Source organism: Cottoperca gobio, chromosome 22, assembly GCF_900634415.1.
Source record: "Cottoperca gobio chromosome 22, fCotGob3.1, whole genome shotgun sequence".
NCBI lineage: Eukaryota > Metazoa > Chordata > Actinopteri > Perciformes > Bovichtidae > Cottoperca > Cottoperca gobio.
In genome coordinates this window covers 12385418-12403553 of record NC_041376.1, presented here as the reverse complement: position 1 = coordinate 12403553, position 18136 = coordinate 12385418, and the positions used below count along the sequence as shown (strand labels likewise).

The following is an 18136-nucleotide window of genomic DNA, read 5'->3' as shown; positions in this document are numbered from 1 at the left end:
CGCAGGTGGGACAGAGTCCGAACCTAGAGGTCTATCTCATTCACGCTGGACAGAAGAGGCAGGGACCCGTGACTTCTCACGCATCCAAGTGATGGGACATGATCACAGCTGAGGGACAGAGAGAAAGAAAGGGGAGGTGGGGGCAGGGGGATGCTCTGTAAGAGAATGCAGGGGGTCAGCTCCAGCTGTCAGAGAGTTTATTGATCAGTGAGGGGAGGGGGCAGATCACCAGCACCTGCATGAGCTCTGTGTGGACAGTTAACTGTCAAGCTATGAGTTGATTGTAAATTTTAGTTTGTAGTTATATTAGCTGATGGGTTGATATAAAGCCTCCCATGATGACTGTTTTAAGACCTAACATATGGTGTCAAAGCTGATCTATGTCACAACCTAGTTTGCTTTTTGTGACACAAACAGCCTACACAGATATATATATAGTATATGTGTTCACTTATACAGGTGCCTAATTATTGATGGATAGATAGATAGACAAATAGAGCGATAGATAGGTATTGCTTACCGCAGTATAAATACACAACAGACAGACACACACACACACACACACACACACACACACACACACACACACAATGATCCGTTACCTCTAATCGGAAGGCTACACACTGAATATTCAATGCAGATAAATGTGGAGATATCAGATCACCTACGAACACATTGTAGCCACTTGTGTGTTCCTTAATAGTTTCTCTTTAATACCATTTTTCCATGTACGCACTTTACTGAACAGATGAGCACGGACAGTAGTAACGTGAAAGCGGTCTCGTGCTCCGGGGAATTTCCCATCCACGTGTCTGAATACGCGAAGGAGAAGGCGGGACAACAACAAACTCGACGATTGGTTACAGAGTCTGAATGTAAATCACCCTTAAAGGGACATGCTCCGCCTCGGCTGAGATGCATACAGTCTGGACGACAGAAACACTCGCGCTTTTAAGGAGGGTTTATTTACTAACTTTCAGCACCACGCCCCGGCGGCGGAGTCATTTTGGAGCTGACGTCGGCGAAATGAAATCGGCTCGCTGCCTTTTCCCTCACAGAATGGAAGTAGTCGTGGAGGTGATACGGACTAAACTCGCTTGACTTGCCAGGATATTGAACCCGTTGCCCCCTTTTTCTCTGAGTAGACAGCCTTTACAACGAAGCCCACCTCTGTGGTAAGCTCCTCAAAAACACATTTAAATGTCCTTCTTCGGTGTAAACTTTACACCCGCGAGTCGGCGCGAGCTTTAACATTAAGAACATCCGCGTCCTTAGGAAGAAGCAACAAACAACGTGTCGCTGTTGTCGTTGCAACAGCAACACACTTGTTTAGACAGTTGGGGTAAACATTACGGTGTCGAAACGTCAAAGCAGTGCAACTCTAAACTGTTTTTTTGTGTAACTCAGTCTGTCTTTCATACAACAGAGATTTGAATTATACCGGCTTTCCCGGTTTACAGAGCTCAGTCGGTGAATGGACTTCAGACTGCAGGTCTGTTTGTGCGGCAAGTGTGTCCATGTCGTGTTTCAGTCGGCACTGAAATGTCGTGACAGTCGTGACTCCGTAGATTAAAATCATTTATGCGTGTAAACCTGTAGTTACATATTTTAGACGTCTGTACTGTAGACATTTATTTTCTATATGTTATGTTTTACTTCCACATCAATGCACATGTATTTTCGCATCTTTTTTTTCCATCTGTCATAATTTATGTTTAGAAAATCTTAAAGTTGTTTGTTTAGCCTAACTAGATTTTTTTGGATGAAAACAATATCGCGAGACTTTAAGGAGCTCATGTATTCGGTGTTTGTACATAATGTTACATATAATAGAAATGGTTTGATTGTGAGGCTATTGATGCCAGTGGATAGAAACTGTGTCTACAGAGCTGCATCACCCCCCCTCCCCATTCCCCTTTGTCAGGGTTCTTCTGTTTGCAGCAGGGGGAGCCACTGTCTGACACAAACACAGCTCACTGCCTGGACAGTAGAGCGGTGCAACACTGGGTATCTGGAAGTTGAGTTTAGGGTTTTTTTCTGAGTCTTCCATGTTCTTACTCTGTGTTTGTCAAAACAAAGCATTAAGTGGTTTTGCACACAGGGTTTATTGTGAAAGCACACAGTATATCGTGTGGTCTGGGCATGTTCGAGACAGGCCAATCTGCTTATGTTGGGTGAAGAAATGAAAACTCCTTCTCAGGGATCTGGCAAGCTGACAGACCAGGGTAGGGAGAGTGGCTTAGGATTTTCCTAAAAGACTGTCATTACCCTTTTGCTGTGGACCCTAATTTGGAAGTGTGGTAGTAGTCTAACCATGTATTACAACTCGATGGTGACTTGGGGGGTTAACTGTTGAATTTCACCCATATTTTGATAACTTTTTGACCCATTATTAAGATTCAGGGTTGAATTCAGTGCATCATTGAAACTGGAGAGATTCCCAAGTGCTCCTTCAGATTCTTGTCTCTCTGCGGTAGAGTTGCTTTAATGATTTACAAGCAATTTATTTATTCCTGTCATCAAGTTTACACATTGAGTACATCTCTGATAATTGTATGTGCACTGATACCTGCAATTGTTTGCTGTACAAGTGCCTGATATTTTATCACAAGTTAGTAATAATGCTGTGGTTATTTAAAAAGCCAGGCTCCTGTCTACTAGGGGTGTGAGAAAATATCCATACACTTAAGTATAGCAATATTATGTTTTATGATAATGTTTAAATTCTCAAAAACACTGCAGTGTTTTTATTTATTTATAGTTTACATGCAAAGATTTGTGGCAGACGGTGGCTCAGTTTACACAAAAAGTAGAGCTTTGATGTTGGACACTACGGGGACTGTGATGAATGCAAATGCAGATCCCACTCTTCTGATTGCATCAGAAAGTCAACTTTAAAAAAAAAATCTGATTTTATGCGTATGGCAATGAGTTCTTTTTTACTGTGACAGTAAAATCGGCATATATTTTTCCTTGCTTACGGTATCACATTATATCACAATATATTATTGAATCGTAACCCCTGTATAATGATTTGTATCGTATCCTCAGATTCTTGCCAATACACAGCCCTACTGTCCGCAGGGCTGCTTAGCACAGACAAGATATTCTAACTCTCATTTAACTCAGTCAGCCAAACTCCCATTTATGTAAATGAGGCTCAACCGAGTCTCCTAACCGCAGTGAATTGTGTGGTTTCATCACTGAGAAGAACAGAGCTATTTGTCTAAATAAGCACTAAGCTCTTTACCACAAGTGATGGCGAATCGTTTGCCTTGTTTTCTCTCCAACTTCTCCAGTGTAGTTTATTGATTTGAGGGCACTCATTATAAACCAGACAGGTTGTCTATAATAATAATAATGAACGCACAATAAATATTCTGAGATCATCTCATCAGGCCTAATGCAAACTCGTCCAAGGGTACCATCATGAGTGAAGGGAACTTGTGATGCCTTTTGATTTGTGTACTCACTGGAAGACTAATGTTCTACATTCAGCTGTAAACTTTCTTTCTCTGTCCTGTTACTTTCAAGGCTGCTCATCTTATAGTGCCCCCGTATGGACGATGAGGAGGATGATGTGTTTGAGCCAGACCCCCACTGCTGGCGCACCACATTCAGGGAGATAAAGTGTGAAGAGCGGGGCACACAGACACTTGGCCCTGCACTGGCACGAAACAACGGCATGCTGCCCTGTGGAGTCGCAGAAGAGCCCAGACCACTCTTCTACGGTGAGGCTGACGACATACTGTATTTCAAAAGAGAAAAAAGAACATTACCTTGTGCGTGATAACCAGTGTTATAAAACTGAAGCACGAAACTATAATGTGAGACTTACTGTGAGAAATGGGTAACAATGTTGCTGCACTAATCTCACCCCTGGCGCCTGATAGTCGTGATCACAGTTGCTTTTATGGTCTGTATGGAGTGTACCCAGCTGCTTTGCTATTCAAAGGGCGCCAGACTTGCAGTGTGATGTGACAGGACGTGACAGAAGTGCTTACCTGCCTACGCAGCAACTGCACACAAAACTGATTATCAGTGACAGCAAAGTAACATTGGCGCCAGATACAAGTAATCATTCCAAAGTAGCTCCATAAAGACTGACTGACCTCAAATCTGTGTCATGTGGGTTTGTTGTGTTTGAGTGACTTATGAAACACTCAAATGACTCACTGTTTGATTAATAAAAACACTCAGCTGGGAAAGTTGTGGTTAAAGCCAAGCAATCTGATTGGTCAAAGATACGTTCAGCAACACTTGGCTGCTCTTTGCACCTGTTGCATTATTGGCATAGACACAATGACAGTAAAACAAAAACACCCTGTCAGGTGTCACTGCTGTATTTCCTTTTTAATACAGTTGTTGACAAAATAATAAGTCTCAGCCTTGACACTCAACAGGCAACGCAGGTTTTCGATTGCACTTCCCGGCACACTTTGAGCTTGTTGGGGATCAGGAAGCGAGGATACAAGAAAGTGAAGGGGAGCAAAACGGGATGGAGCAGCTTCCCCGGCAGCAACCTGTGGCCCGCAGTGTGGAGGCCTGCATTGGCCAGAAACTCCAGCTGATAGGAGACCAGTTTCACCGGGAGCACCTACAACTGGTGAGGAGGAAATGTGCATCCTGCTGACTGTACAAACTCAAGACAGACTCCTTGGCCTCTAGTTTGATGGCAGTAAACAAGTGAAACTTGTCAATAATACCCCAAACAGTAACAGAAGTGATGCATGCGTGCAATACTGAATGTTATAAATATTCCTCAGATTTTGTTTTCTAATTTGTTTAATAGAATGCTACCTGTGTCTGCCTTCAGGCAAATAAATATTTGTTATATTAATTGCATATCTACCGTAGATTGAACATTGAAGTTGAGCTGGCAAAATAAAACACAGTTAAGACAGGGGGATATACTACAAGACAGTCGTAAACAAATAGTGAAGAATTTCACACATCATTATTTCTTATGCAGGAGGAAAATAGTTAAATATAGAAAACAGTTACTGCACAGGAACCAATTTGAGACTTTTCTTTCTTTGTTTCTTTTTTACAATGATTTTGGACCAGGTGTGCTCCCTTGGATTACCAGGTGCTGTATTCTCAGTTAAATGTGATTTGGAGACAGCTGGGTCTTTATTGTCACCTGAAACTTTAACGTTGATGCTATATTTTGTTCTGATTATGGCTCATTAGATAAGTAACTTGTATAGGTCTTCCACTGGCTTTCCAATAGTGCCATGCTGCAGATTAAGCATAACTCTACCGCCATCTAACTAGACATTGTTGTTGTGTGTGTTTTAAAGATTTATGCTGGAGCAAAAGTTTGCTCTCTTTTATTGTGTTTGCTACATATTTGTTTTGGAGAGGTTGTGCACACGCAGAGCCCAGCGTTTCACCCCCTCCCTACCCTCAAGCCAAAAACATTGCTGAACAAGGACAACCCTTCCCCCACATCACCAACCCCAGGCCCTCCCCCTGCCTCCTCTTCCTGTTTATTCCTCTCTCTCTCTTTCTCTCTCTCTCTTTTCTCCTGTTTCCTCAGTGTGCTGTAGAGGAAAGTGGCATGGAGGATGCCTGGCCTCCAACAACACATTATACTGTGGTCAGGGTGACACTGTCCACTGAGTCTGTGTGCTGTGTTGCTTCTATGTGGGAGTGATGTACAACCGTGGCACACACTGTTGTTTCATTGGCCGTAACATCAAAAATATACACAAACGCTCAGGAGCTCTTCTGCTGGGTCTCTTGTTGCACAAGTGGTTCACAGTCGGGCACGTGTTTATTGACACATGCACATTTAAACACACACATCCACTCTTAGCGATACGTCCAGGAAAAAGCAGAAGTGGCGGGAGAAGGTGAACATGTTGCAACCCGAAGCTCTGCACGTGAGCCCCCAGGGGGACCGCTGTGGTTCCAGGGAGTCACCAGTCAGCCCCTTCCCTCGGTAAGGAGACGCCACAGGAGACGCCAAAATAAGAGGTCTACGCAGCCATAGAGAGGGGGCGGCGGGCTCCATAATGGTGGTATAAGCATGTATATGCTTCAATATGGCTTTTGAAATTAACCTCAAATGATCAAGTAACAACCATCTTCAGTTGTCTTGGAAACCCCCTTCCCTGCACATAATATAATTGTTTCTTTACTTAATACATAAATGCGATACAGTTTCTGATTTTCTCATGCGCTTATCAAGTTATTTATATAGCCCTGCAACTCAGCATGACTCGTGTATTGTGACACTGTCAAACGCACACAGACAACCAGACAGGAGGGGCTGCTGCGATGTGTGTGTGCGGTTGGGACCTACTGACGCACAACAATGGCAGGCCTGGGTCAGGGGATGAGGAAATGGCTTGTGCTCCTTTTGCTGGTTGAGTAAACAACAGAGAGACAGTCAGAGTGAGAACGGACCCGTGAAGTCATATCCTTACAAAGTTGCAAGTGACAGGACACAGATGCACTGACATTGTGATACTGATTGAGCAATCAAGAGAACAATATTTTTATGTGGGGAGTAAGAGCATTTTTATTGCTCACTTGCATAGAGACCGGTGTGTTGACGCTACAGGTGGAGCATAATTACGTGTGTGTGTGTGTGTGTGTGTGTGTGTGTGTGTGTGTGTGTGTGTGTGTGTGTGTGTGTGTGTGTGTGTGTGTGTGTGTGTGTGTGTGTCTGTGTTGTCTGTGTGGCTGGCTGTTGCTGAGGGATGTTTTTAAAACCCAAACGCTGATGTGCAGTTTTGGATGTGTGATTCCACTTCAGCTTCTGTAATTGGCATTTCTGGCACTGGTTGTGCAATTAATTGCATTGTGTGTGTGTGTGTGTGTGTGTGTGTACTGTACATGCTCATGCATGAATACACCCTTACTTGTTTTTCTGCATTTTGCTGTCTCTCACTTATCACATGGTCTGACAGTCAGTAAAAAACTCCATAACAGTGTTGCTGTTTGTCAGATCTCATTTCTGTCTGCTCCTGTCAGGAGGTGATTGCAGTTTATTCAGCGCAGGCACTTGTCCCCGAGCCCTCCAAGTGCCTTTGACTGCCATCTTCTTGATGGATTTGGGAGCAATGTGGCTGTGAGCGTTCTCCATGGGAGCCTGTGGCCCCTGGCGAAAGGAGGGGATTAGGTAGCGAAGGAGTGCTGGTGGATGCTGACAGATAAATTGCTCCTCAGTCAGAGCGGGCTAGAGGGGACGCTGGGGTCCCAAGAGGGTGGCTGACATTAGCCGACCCGCCATATGAGACAAGGCAATAATGACTGTCACAATGGCAGGAAGACTGCTTCAGCCTGCACAGGGCAGGGAGCAGAGTTAGGTTTCATCCCCATGTTTTTTTAAGAGAGACGACTCCTGGTGCTTTCGATAGGAGGTGTTGAAAGCAGGGTTGAATATCCCCTGTATGTGCGTGTGCGTGTCTGAGAGTGTGTGTGTCTGCACGCAGGCTGCGTTCGTGGCTTTATCTCTTCGCTGTTCCAGTAAGGGCACGGCACTCTCTCCTTTCAGCACTTGTAGAAGGCGGAGGAGTGGGGTTGCACTAGAAATAAAAACATATGAAGCGAGCTTTGGATATTAACTTAACATTCATTGTCCTGTGAGGATGTTTGTTCACAGCGATGTGCATTTGCGGCTCTCTTTATTATCCAATACCGCTGCTCTTTGTTTGTATTTTTCTATTTTCTCCTTGTCTCCTCCCTGATGTGACGAATCTGGAGTGTCTTGCTTTGAGGCTGGCCTGTTTTGCTCAAGAGATAAGGCAGAGTTTCTGAGCAGCTGGCTTGACAGACAGCCCGCGTGGGACATTGATAAAGCACATCAGGCGAGTGTCGGAGTGACGACACTGAGCATCTGGCTAGACTCTGCCTCTATCGCTGGCTAAATTTAGAGCCCGATTCTCATTTTGACAGTTGGTGGCGTGACTCATGACTAAGTTGCGACAGGCCCTGTGCACACCTCCCTTTTTTTCATTCTCTCTCTCTCTCTCTTTCTCTCTCTCTCTCTCTCTCTCTCTCTCTCTCTCTCTCTCTCTCTCTCTCTCTCTCTCTCTCTCTCTCTCCCCCTTCCCTCCCTCTTGATAGAGTGGGGAGGGCAAAAGGTCACAAGAACATTCTGTTTCTGTTTATAAAGATGAATTGCTTCTCATGTAGCTTGTAGTAAACACACATGCGTGATAAATCTCTCAGTTGACTCCTGCAACTCTTACTATCTAATGTTTAAACTCTAAGCACCACATATTGACATACACAATACATATAATTGCACATGTGCAGTCATTCTGCCTTCCTCTTCTTTGATCCCAGTAGTCTCTCATGTATGTTAGTTAAAATGTAAAAGACTTAAGACATGTCAAGTCGAGTCATGTTTATCCACTCCAAATATCGCCTATGTTTATATGAAGCAGACGTTATGCTATTATTATGTCCTTATCAAAATATCCCTAAGCATGCATACATCAGATAACTGGCTGTATCAAGACTCCCAGTAATCTTTGCCATGATTACTTTTTTTTTCTTTACCTCCTATTTTCTTTTGATCAAAACACAAGTAAGAGTAAGTGAGTAGCTTATGCAACACTCTGCAATATTCATCGCAAATTGATAAGAGTATAGAAACCCAGCAGCTTATCACAATGGCAGGTCTTGGCTGCTAACTAGGTCAATGTTTGGACACCACCTTCCAGTCATGTAAATATGGCGTATCTAATCTTTTTGGCATTCGCGAACAACAGCAGAATGTTGCCAAGAAAAAGGTAAAACGTCCAGAGTGCTCGGAAGACTAAAGTTCAAGACACTCTTCTGGCAAATAGTTAAACAGCTTTATTCAAATGGGTATGAGCACATGAGTAGTAACTGTGTGCTGAGGGTTTACACTCTGACCAAGGCTGTTTGTGCTGCTACGCTTGGGCTGTTAACTCAGCTCTGTATAACTTGTATAAACAGGGTCACTTTACAATAGTCATTTGAATTAAAGTTTAAAGCCAGAAGACTGCCTTGGACCTTTTCTTCTTTTTTGAAGTCATGAAAAAGTCTCCCTCAGCTCACAACTGTGATGCTCTGAAAATAGCCGCAGCATTATCAGGCTCGGTGGAGTCTGCCTTTCGTCCGCAGATGAACTGTTGGACTACTGTACCTCTCTTGTGCAGATACGTGTTTTCCAGAGAGCTGCCTGCCTCTCATTAAGAGCTCCCTAATCCCATTCAGTGCAATTATCTTATCTCAGCTTCTCAATGGCAGAGATAACATTATCCCCCTAATCGCACACAATCCAATTGGCTCGCAAACCCTGAAGAGAGTCTCCTCCTGTGCGACGGGCTGCTGGTTTCTGCCAGGAAGATTAGAAAAAGTGTGGCTGTATGATGAATGTGTGCATGGTTTGGAATGTCTGTAGGGAAGCCGGGATTGTGGAGCGATCCCGCACACAAAGGGAGGCCTCTCTAAGAAGTATTGTTTGGGACAGAAGCAGACTGTTGTGAAAATATCAGCGTCGTTCCGGTGTCTAGTTTTAACTTACCCTCTTCTCAGTTGACCCTTTTCACTGTGTTCACTGTCAATCAGCACACAAACATCACAGGCAACACAAAGTAAAGCTCACACTGAAAACCCAAACTAGTGACTATTTCTAGCACTGTGCTCTTTTGAGTGCACTAACGTTGGTATGTTTTGTCTTCATTTGTTGCTTCAGTATCATCGAAACCAAAGGAACCAGGGGCGGATGTGGTGGCGCCTGGCCGCAGCTCTGCTCAGCCTTCTGTTTGACAGGGGGTTCATTCCTGGAGGAGGTGGAGCAGGACGGAGGTGAGGGGGTCTCCTCATCTCTCAGAGGAACTGGACTCCTAATGGCACTGTCAAATCTAACACGGGTCTGTTTTTGGGAGGGGGAAGAAAGGAGACAAAGGGTCACCGCGGGACGGAGACAACCAACTTTTATACAAGGTCGTGTGTTTTTTTCTTTCCAAGAAGATGCCATGATGCTCCGAGATTTCCTCTACAGGACAATGTTCATATTTTGGTATACGTGTGGTGTAGTGGTTTTGTACAGTTCATTGTTCTTGTTAAATGTTTTGCACTTCGACATGTATCCATCTTTAATGACCTCCACAGACCCTGGGAATGCCTTATTCAATGTCTTCTGCCAGAGTATTGAGCAATTTGGAGATGAGGCAAGATGAGATGGTTTGAGGTTTGATTTTCTGACGTTTCCCAGGTGCCCAGACAAGTTGATTTTACTAATTTCCAAAGAGGCAACTTCTCAGAACAAAGCATTTTGCACCTCACCTAAATGGAACATTTATCTTTTCTTATTTTCTTTATTTTGCGTTCTGTTTTGGTTTTCTTACAGCATTTTCTTTGTTTTTTTCTTTTTAAGTTTTCAACGTGATCGCTCAGTATCATTCAAAAATATTGGGAACAAAGTTTCTGCTCAGTAGTCTGCACACCTTGTAATCTAAATATCTTTTCTTAATATGCACAGATGTTTTAAGGTAAGCCTGTCTTCTGTCACATGCTACATGTCAGAACACTTCGATGACTCGGGGAAGTATTGGGTGGACTCTGCAGTAGTGAACATCAGTGACCGGCCAAACAAGCCCGGTGACTGCCAGCAAACTTTTGTACAACGGCATTCGACAGCTAATATAGACACTAGTCATTTGGATTATTGACACTGGAATCAAACGTCATAAGAGCAGTTAGCTGTAATTATTTACTATGTTAATAGTTGTCGTCTGGGATGTAGCATACTAAAGGACGGCTGGGAAAGAAACTTTAAAGGATCCATGAAAAGATGTTTAGTTTTATGTGTGCTGACTTTTGGAGGTATAGCACCTGTGCACTAAACTATAACATTAGAGTAAAGCACATTGTTTGTAATACTGAGCAAAACCTAAAGTGTAACGAAACAATTCGGCCCAGTCTACCGTAATTATTTTACATTTTAATTTCAGTGACGACACCAAATACTCTTTCCTCAGTTGTTCCCAAATTCTCCCTTTTCAAGTTCTCGCTGTGTTTTCTGTGTTTTCTCTTCATGTGACCTCCATGCCCTTGAAGTGGAGCTGTGGATCCACTGTTTTTGCACTAGACGACGTACACCCTTCATGAGTTCAGATCGTTACCATGCTAACCTCTGTCTCGTATGAAGGTTTTCAGTTATGAATTGTTTTTTCTTGCCACAACATGTCAGATGTATTCACTCTTATGTCCAAGACAAATAATCAATGTTGAGACCTAACTGAACACAGTCTGGGATCTGGATTAGTTTCTGGATATTTCACGTAACAGAGTTTCAGGCTACAGTAGAGTTACATTAGAGCCGCACGCCTCCATCCAAAGGGTTCTCTCCTGGTTTGTTTTTCACAGCCCGTGTGTGTTCTGAACACCAAACAATACTGCACAATCAATCTGTGATACAGATTGTCTCAGGCTACTTTTATGGGATATAACATCATTGTATATTCTGTTGGGTGCTCTTGTATTTTATTTGGTTCTCAGATCCATTTTCAGTACATATAACCACTCAGCAGACACAAACACAAAAGTGAAAAAGACTGTAATTATTGTTGAAATATGAATATGTTTAAAGACACTGTTGAAGATGCTGTTTGTTATATTTTCCATTGCTGAACCCAGGCCAACGTTTGGACCCAAGGAGTAGTACATATCAGGGGTCTGTTATTACTTGCTCCTTACAATGTGTCAAGTGTATCACTGCATCATTAGGGTCTCCTCTCATTCTCTTAAAGATGTCTCAGGGACAGACTTTGTGAGCTACTGGTAACCTTGAGAATCTGTTACATGGTTAGAAGAAGAGCAGTGTTTTCTCCCATTTATGATAAAACCCCTCAAAGTATTTTCATTTCAGTTTAAAAAAAAAAAATCCTCTCGCCCAATTTCTCAGCACACACACACACATAAAGGTACAGTTTGACTGAGGAGTCGTGAGGCAGACTTGCTGACTGCGGTGGTGATGGGGGCTACTGAGCATGTAGTAGTAGGCGTGTGAGGTGCACTGAATGTGGTTGTGGTTATAGTTTCCTGCGAATCCTGAACGCTGAGCCAGCCCCTGTAGCGCCCCGTCTCACCTTTGGCTCTTGACTTCTTCTTTGTGCTGCTCCTTTTATTACATGGCTTTTCATCGGTTCATTTTTTTCTTTGTAATTTATTTTTTTGTCCCTTCTTATTTATTTTTACTATATTTGCCCATTTCTACTGTATACGCCTGTGTGTGCAAATAATTCATTTTTTTCCAACTTGTTTTTGTTTTGCTCTTGGACTTGTAAATGCTTCAGTTTGTTAACTGCAGAGCAGGTTGGTCTGCTTTGAACCTGTTTCATGTGATACTCAACCCAAAATTGTTATTGTTTTAGTATAGCTCATCTCCTGTTGGCTCTTAGGGTGTAGTTTGGCCCTTTATGAAGAACAATAGCAATGGTCAGTTAGAGCTCATGTTGCTCACAATGGATCACACGTTACACATAGCCATTGTTTCGCCAAAATGCACCTCTTCTGTCAGATCTTCACATCTTTGAGGAGGAATATATTGTGTAGAAGAAGTAATGTATTCATCCATACATCCGAAATGCAACTGTTACCATTGGAATACATTGTAACCAACATGAGCTCACCATGACCACAGCTGCTGCTCTTCATGAAGAAGAAAGCTTCACCTTTCAAGCCTACAGGACGGCTAATACAACAACAAACAAAAAAATAGATCTTGGGTGGAGTATTTCACTTAAAAGGTTGTGATTTTCCAGGGAAGGGCCAAACCAATTCAAACCTGTTTCAGCATCTTCCACTGTCCCGTTCGTCTTTATGGGTAGATTCACCAAATGTGGTTTTAGAAAAGCAGCAGCTTCGATGCAGTTGAACCTTTCAACAGGATATGACCTTTACTTTGTAATTATTGAGTCATTACCCATCCCTCCCAATGCTAATGATACACACGACATAAGACATGCTTCAAACACACACAGAAAACGGTTGCCTTCATATTAAGTCACAGGGCGTTTATGTGTTCGACTCTTAAACCTTTATCATTGTGTTGTAATCAACATGCACTGGAAAGTACTTTGTTTCTGTAGATCCCATGGGTCCCTTATCTGTTGTGTGTTAATGTATAGTATATACTCTGGATTGTTCTATTGGGCTAATCTTGCCGAGTGTCAGACGTATATATCTGTGCATTGACCAAGTAGGCTCTGATTGAAGGCCTGATTTATTGGAAAGGGAAACGAGCCACCGTGGTGCCCTGTATCATTTTGTTAGATGAGGTTCCCAAGCTGCACTCATCACAGTATATGTGAGTGTGGAGAATCCCTAGAGTGGGACATGTATTTTATGGAAACCGTCAGTGTCTTGAATTTTGTAGTCCACTTTATATAAATTTGAAGTTTTTCGAGGAAGGTTTTGATTTTTACATTTCTTTTTTTACGATAACATTTCTTCTTCGTGGTCTTTCTTAACTTTTTAAAATGTATTTTCTTAAGAAAAAGGGTCTTTTATAAGGACAGTTCATTGCTTGTAAAATAATTTTTAATACGGGGATGTGGTAGGATCCTTTTTTGAAGGCCATGAGATCGAGGGCATTTTTTTATATAAAAATGAAATTGCAACATTCCTTGCACATCTCATCGTGGTGCATAAACAAAACCAAGCACACCAAAATAATTCATGGTTGTGGTTAACTTGGCTCATGAGCTTATACCTACGGAATATTTGCCCTTCTTTAAAGAACAGATAAAGTGTACATGTTTTTCTAAAAACCCTGGAATATGCCTTTAACTGCTCAGTTTCAACGAAGTCTTGATTATCACACATTCTCTGTATACCAAGAATTGAGACCCAGCGAAAATGTAGCATTTTTGTAAACATTGACTGTGTGTTTTCGAGACTCTACTGTGCACTCATTTTTGTGTTTATATATATTTTTTGGTTGTTGATATAATATGGAAGTAAAGACAATTTGTTATGTAGTGCAATATGCTGTACATATGGAGCTTTGCTCTACAAATCTTTTTCTGGTTTTTGTTTATTGGTACTTCTTTTTCAATAAAATTTTATTGAAGGTGTCAAGTTGAATCAAGTTTTATGTCTTTACAGGAACACACACTATCATGGTATCCATGCACCTGAACACAAAGAAATAGCATATTTTTTCCATAAAGGGTAATTTCCCCATGTGTTTGTGTCTAAGTGACTAATAGGGACAAAATGTTTAAAACTGGTCCTGTAGAGCGAGAGCGCTGCAGCCGCGACACGGCCTGTAAGTGTCTGACAACATTATTGAAAGCACTCTAGAAATAAAACATAATTATTTTTACCTTTTGTGTGATCCAGTCCGTTCTTTTTAGTGTGTAACCAAGTAATGCTCAAGGAGAAGTCTTGTTCTGAACTCTCGCGAGACCTGTGTGGAAACGTGAGTGAGAGTTGGAGAGAGGAGTGTTGTCAGAGTTAGTTGGCTGAATATTTAGTTCGACTGATCCTCAAACAACGCGAGATTTGAGACCGAGACTTCTTTGTTCCTTGTGCAAGACTTGGTTAGCTGCAATAACAAAAAGAGCTGATCAAGGTAAACAAAAAAGGTTTATTTCTGTTTCACTCCACTAATGGCTAAAATGCAATAGGGAACATCAGATGGGGAATTTACAGAAATAACATTTTTGAAAAATAAATATACATAGGCTAGTTATGGGTTTATAGTTAGTCCAGTCTTTCACACCTGAAAAATGTTGCTGTTTTTCTCTATATATAATCATAATTATTATAATTCGATGCACCTACTCTTGGAAAAAAAACAGCAGAAGACCAATTAATTCCCTCCTTTGCTCTTTAGGGATTAAGCTTTCATTTTAGGGAGGTTTTTTGTGAAAGTAAGCCACTGATGGATTAGCCGAGTGTCTGAGGCTAGCCAGGCATTTAAAGCTGGCCAGGCGTTGGACAGAGATTGTGCCCATCACATCCCTCCTGCTGTTAGGTCATTAATTTAGTGGGAGCACCGGGGCTTCCAAGCCTCTTTAATAACGCTGCACACATACAAGCAAGTGTTGCATGACAACTGAACGAGCCTATGTATAGAGCAGATGAGTGGAGTTACCTCAGCTGCACTACTGCCGCCTCCTCAAAGGTTAAGACCAAATGCAGATTAGTTTCACTGCAGCACGGATGCCCTCGAGGCATGGGAGTGATATAAACATGAAAGTTAAGCGTGTATTGCTGGTTTGTGTGGAATCAGCAAAAGTTCTCCTCACAGAGTAAAAAAAAAAGGTTGAATTCATTTGTATGGATAATATTTTTATTTTCTGTACAATATAAATGTTACAATCACACCTTGTTGCTCCTTTATTTACCAGACCAGACAACTCACAGTCCCCCCCCCCCCCCTCTGGGCTGACGCGTGGCACTTCTATTGTCATACATGCCAGGTACGGTTTCACGCTTCGCAGGCACCTGACTCACCTGTTTGGCCACTTGCAGCAAAAACTCCCTTGTCTGAGGCCCCCGGACACAAACACATGCACATTATGACAGAGTGTGTAAGAGGATGTGGTTTAAAACAGAACAACAGCTGCTACCGCAGTCACTACACAACTAAAGACCCATATGGGCTTCCATACAAACTGTCCCTCCTAATTCCATGTCTTTAGATGTTTTAATAAGGAGGAATTTCATGCCTTTATAAGAGCTTATTAACAGTGCTATTTATACAACTGTCAAAACATATAAAGATCATGTGACTAGAGAGCTCTGGGTGTCATCTCTGCAGAGGGGATTGCTTTTTGAATTATTATCCTAATTTTAACCCTGTGTGCCAAAGATGTCCCCTGTCTGCTTTGCTGTTTACCTCGACTTCATGGCTCCTACGCTCTCCTCATTTAGGCTCAGCACTTTAATGGGGAGAGCATCGGCTTTCCCTGGCCCAAACAATGGCTCCTCTGTTCCCCTGGCCTGGCCGCCTGCTGAAAGAGACACCCATTAGAGAAGCGTCTATCTCTGGGGTCAGGCCCAGGGGTCACGCACAAGTACGGCTCTTGTTTATGTCTGCAAAGCCAATGAAAACAGTGCAGCCTACGTCGTTAACTCCTACTTGCCTGGCTCTCTGGGCATACTGAAGAGGAGTTTCTGCTTGAGGTAAAGTCCCAGAGTGCGATGCATTCAACCACAGCTTTAATTTGTCCCTCTTGCACTGTGCTAAAGTGGTGCGTTGTGTTGCTAAGTGAATAAAGTAACTGCGTGAGAGAGAATTACTTTGAATTAGCATTGACAGGCACCTCAGCACCTGCTACGCAGCAGTAGCCGCAGATTGTCCCCCCAGCCCTGAGAGCCACTTCACGTAGCTCCTCACTCCAGCACACGCAGGCAATTACTAAATTATCCCCTGTGAGCTCAGCCTTTTCATTGAGTTTAATGTAGGTATGATTTGAGAACAGGAACTCGAGTTCATTTTAATGAGTCTGAAATTATATTAATGAGTCTGTGACTCTATTTTAATTTGCTGGCAGCTAAATCGAAAGATAGCTACAGCTCCAACTGGAAGTGGTGTGCATAAGAATGGTGCCAAGTTACTTTTTGTACATTCATGGTTCCACATAATAAATCCTACTGACTTTGGTGAGTGTGGCTGTGTCTCAAAGCCATACCAAAAATAAAACTGGATTAAACTAAACAGGCTGGACAAGTTTGGTTCCAGGAAATCGAGCTCTCAAGTAAACGAGAGCTTCTCTTGGAATCTTGTTAATTTAGAAAAACAATTATTTTTCCATATGAAAACTTTTCTCAGAAATCTGAGATAATAATCTGGTTAATTTAGAAAAAAGCAGTGCAAACTTTATTTTTCTCAAGTGAATGTAGCAAAGTCTATCACTAAGTTGAACAATGAACATGAAATCTGTCATGTGTGAGACACTCCCACCACCCATGCTCCCCCAACAGCCCCAAGCACACACCTAATCCTCCTCTTTCAATCCTGACAGCAGCAAAACACTGCAGGCAGACAACTTTACTTTGAATAAAATGGGATGGTAAGAGGAAGTTATGCAGAAATGCAAAGTGTTTCTTTGTTGAACATTACTTTCCAAATACCATTGTGTACTTTCACGCTTCAGCTTCATGTCAAAATGAAAAACCCAGTGACTTAATAGGGCATTTGGGAAATGTGATAAATCTGTAAAAACATGGGTAGAAAACCTTTGACACCAAACTTAACCACTACTGGTGTCAGTCAGGGTGAAGGAACGTCAGATATATTTGAACACTTTCCATTCTTCTTTCTCCCCTCTGCACACATCTGGTGCTCAGGCGGGCAGTTGTCATGGGAATAAGTGGCTCAGCCAACAGTGTTACATGTCGCTGTGCAGGGGGAGAAGGGCTGATCGGGGTTCAGCTGGGCATGCCGTGGGCGCAGCAACTCAGCAACCATCCCCAACCCCCCTCCCTCTCCTGTGACTGAACACAGCTGACCTCCTCTGGCAAAGAGCCCAACCCCCACCTCCTCCAGGCTGCTCTGCTCCGCTCGGCCACCCTACCACAGCTAGCAGGAGAGCGTGCAGAAATTGATCTGTTAACACTTTTTTAGCTGATAATCAAATAAACAGTCCTGATTTTGTTGCTTTTGCAACTGGGTAATTCTCTCACTTTTAAAACTCCACGTTTCTAACTTCTCCTTTAAGCCGCTGTGCTCCACCGGCTCTTTTCTTTACTTTCTCTGTCAGGAGAGAGGTTGGGCAATCACTACACAGCACTGTGAGTTCCCTTTGTTTACCAAGAGCAACCCAGCAGAGCGCAGTGCTTTGTTGAGCAGCAGTCACTCCCGGCCTCACAGCTGTGACACACACACACATGCACAGAGCTGAAATCTCTGACTCACAAACACTGGCAGTATCCTGTGGTCAAGGGGAGGGGTTTAAAAATCCTCAGAGCACAGCACATGAACCTGCTGAACTTGTCCTCTCCGTCTCCTGCTGGCTATTGTTCTCCCCTTTTACATTTCCCAACTTTATCATTTTTTCTAAAATCTTCATACTTATCCACTACCATTTGGACCCAATTAAAAGATACACCCTGTAAGGTCTGCTCACAGCAGGCAGCTGTCTCTCCCCACGTGTGAAAATCCATTCACTCGGCATGTAGCTGAGAAAGA

The 18136-nt window shown here is 42.7% G+C and overlaps 1 protein-coding gene across 1 annotated transcript; it reads left to right on the top strand.

Annotated features, from left to right (window-relative positions):
- The first annotated feature begins 985 nt into the window (after window positions 1-985).
- On the top strand, window positions 986-14069 carry bmf1 (BCL2 modifying factor 1). The gene is made up of 4 exons (XM_029461080.1): window positions 986-1175; window positions 3535-3731; window positions 4404-4606; window positions 9683-14069. The coding sequence occupies exons 2-4, from the start codon at window positions 3560-3562 to the stop codon at window positions 9797-9799; spliced, it is 492 nt and encodes a 163-aa protein (XP_029316940.1). The 5' UTR covers window positions 986-1175; window positions 3535-3559; the 3' UTR covers window positions 9800-14069.
- The last annotated feature ends 4067 nt before the right edge of the window (window positions 14070-18136 follow it).

Bases quoted from the DNA above. Each gene is read 5' to 3' on its own strand.
- bmf1 (XM_029461080.1), top strand. From the start codon at position 3,560: ATGGACGATGAGGAGGATGATGTGTTTGAGCCAGACCCCCACTGCTGG. The intron at 3,732-4,403 runs GTGAGGCTGACG...GACACTCAACAG, and splicing joins GCCCAGACCACTCTTCTACG to GCAACGCAGGTTTTCGATTG. The intron at 4,607-9,682 runs GTGAGGAGGAAA...TTGTTGCTTCAG, and splicing joins ACCGGGAGCACCTACAACTG to TATCATCGAAACCAAAGGAA.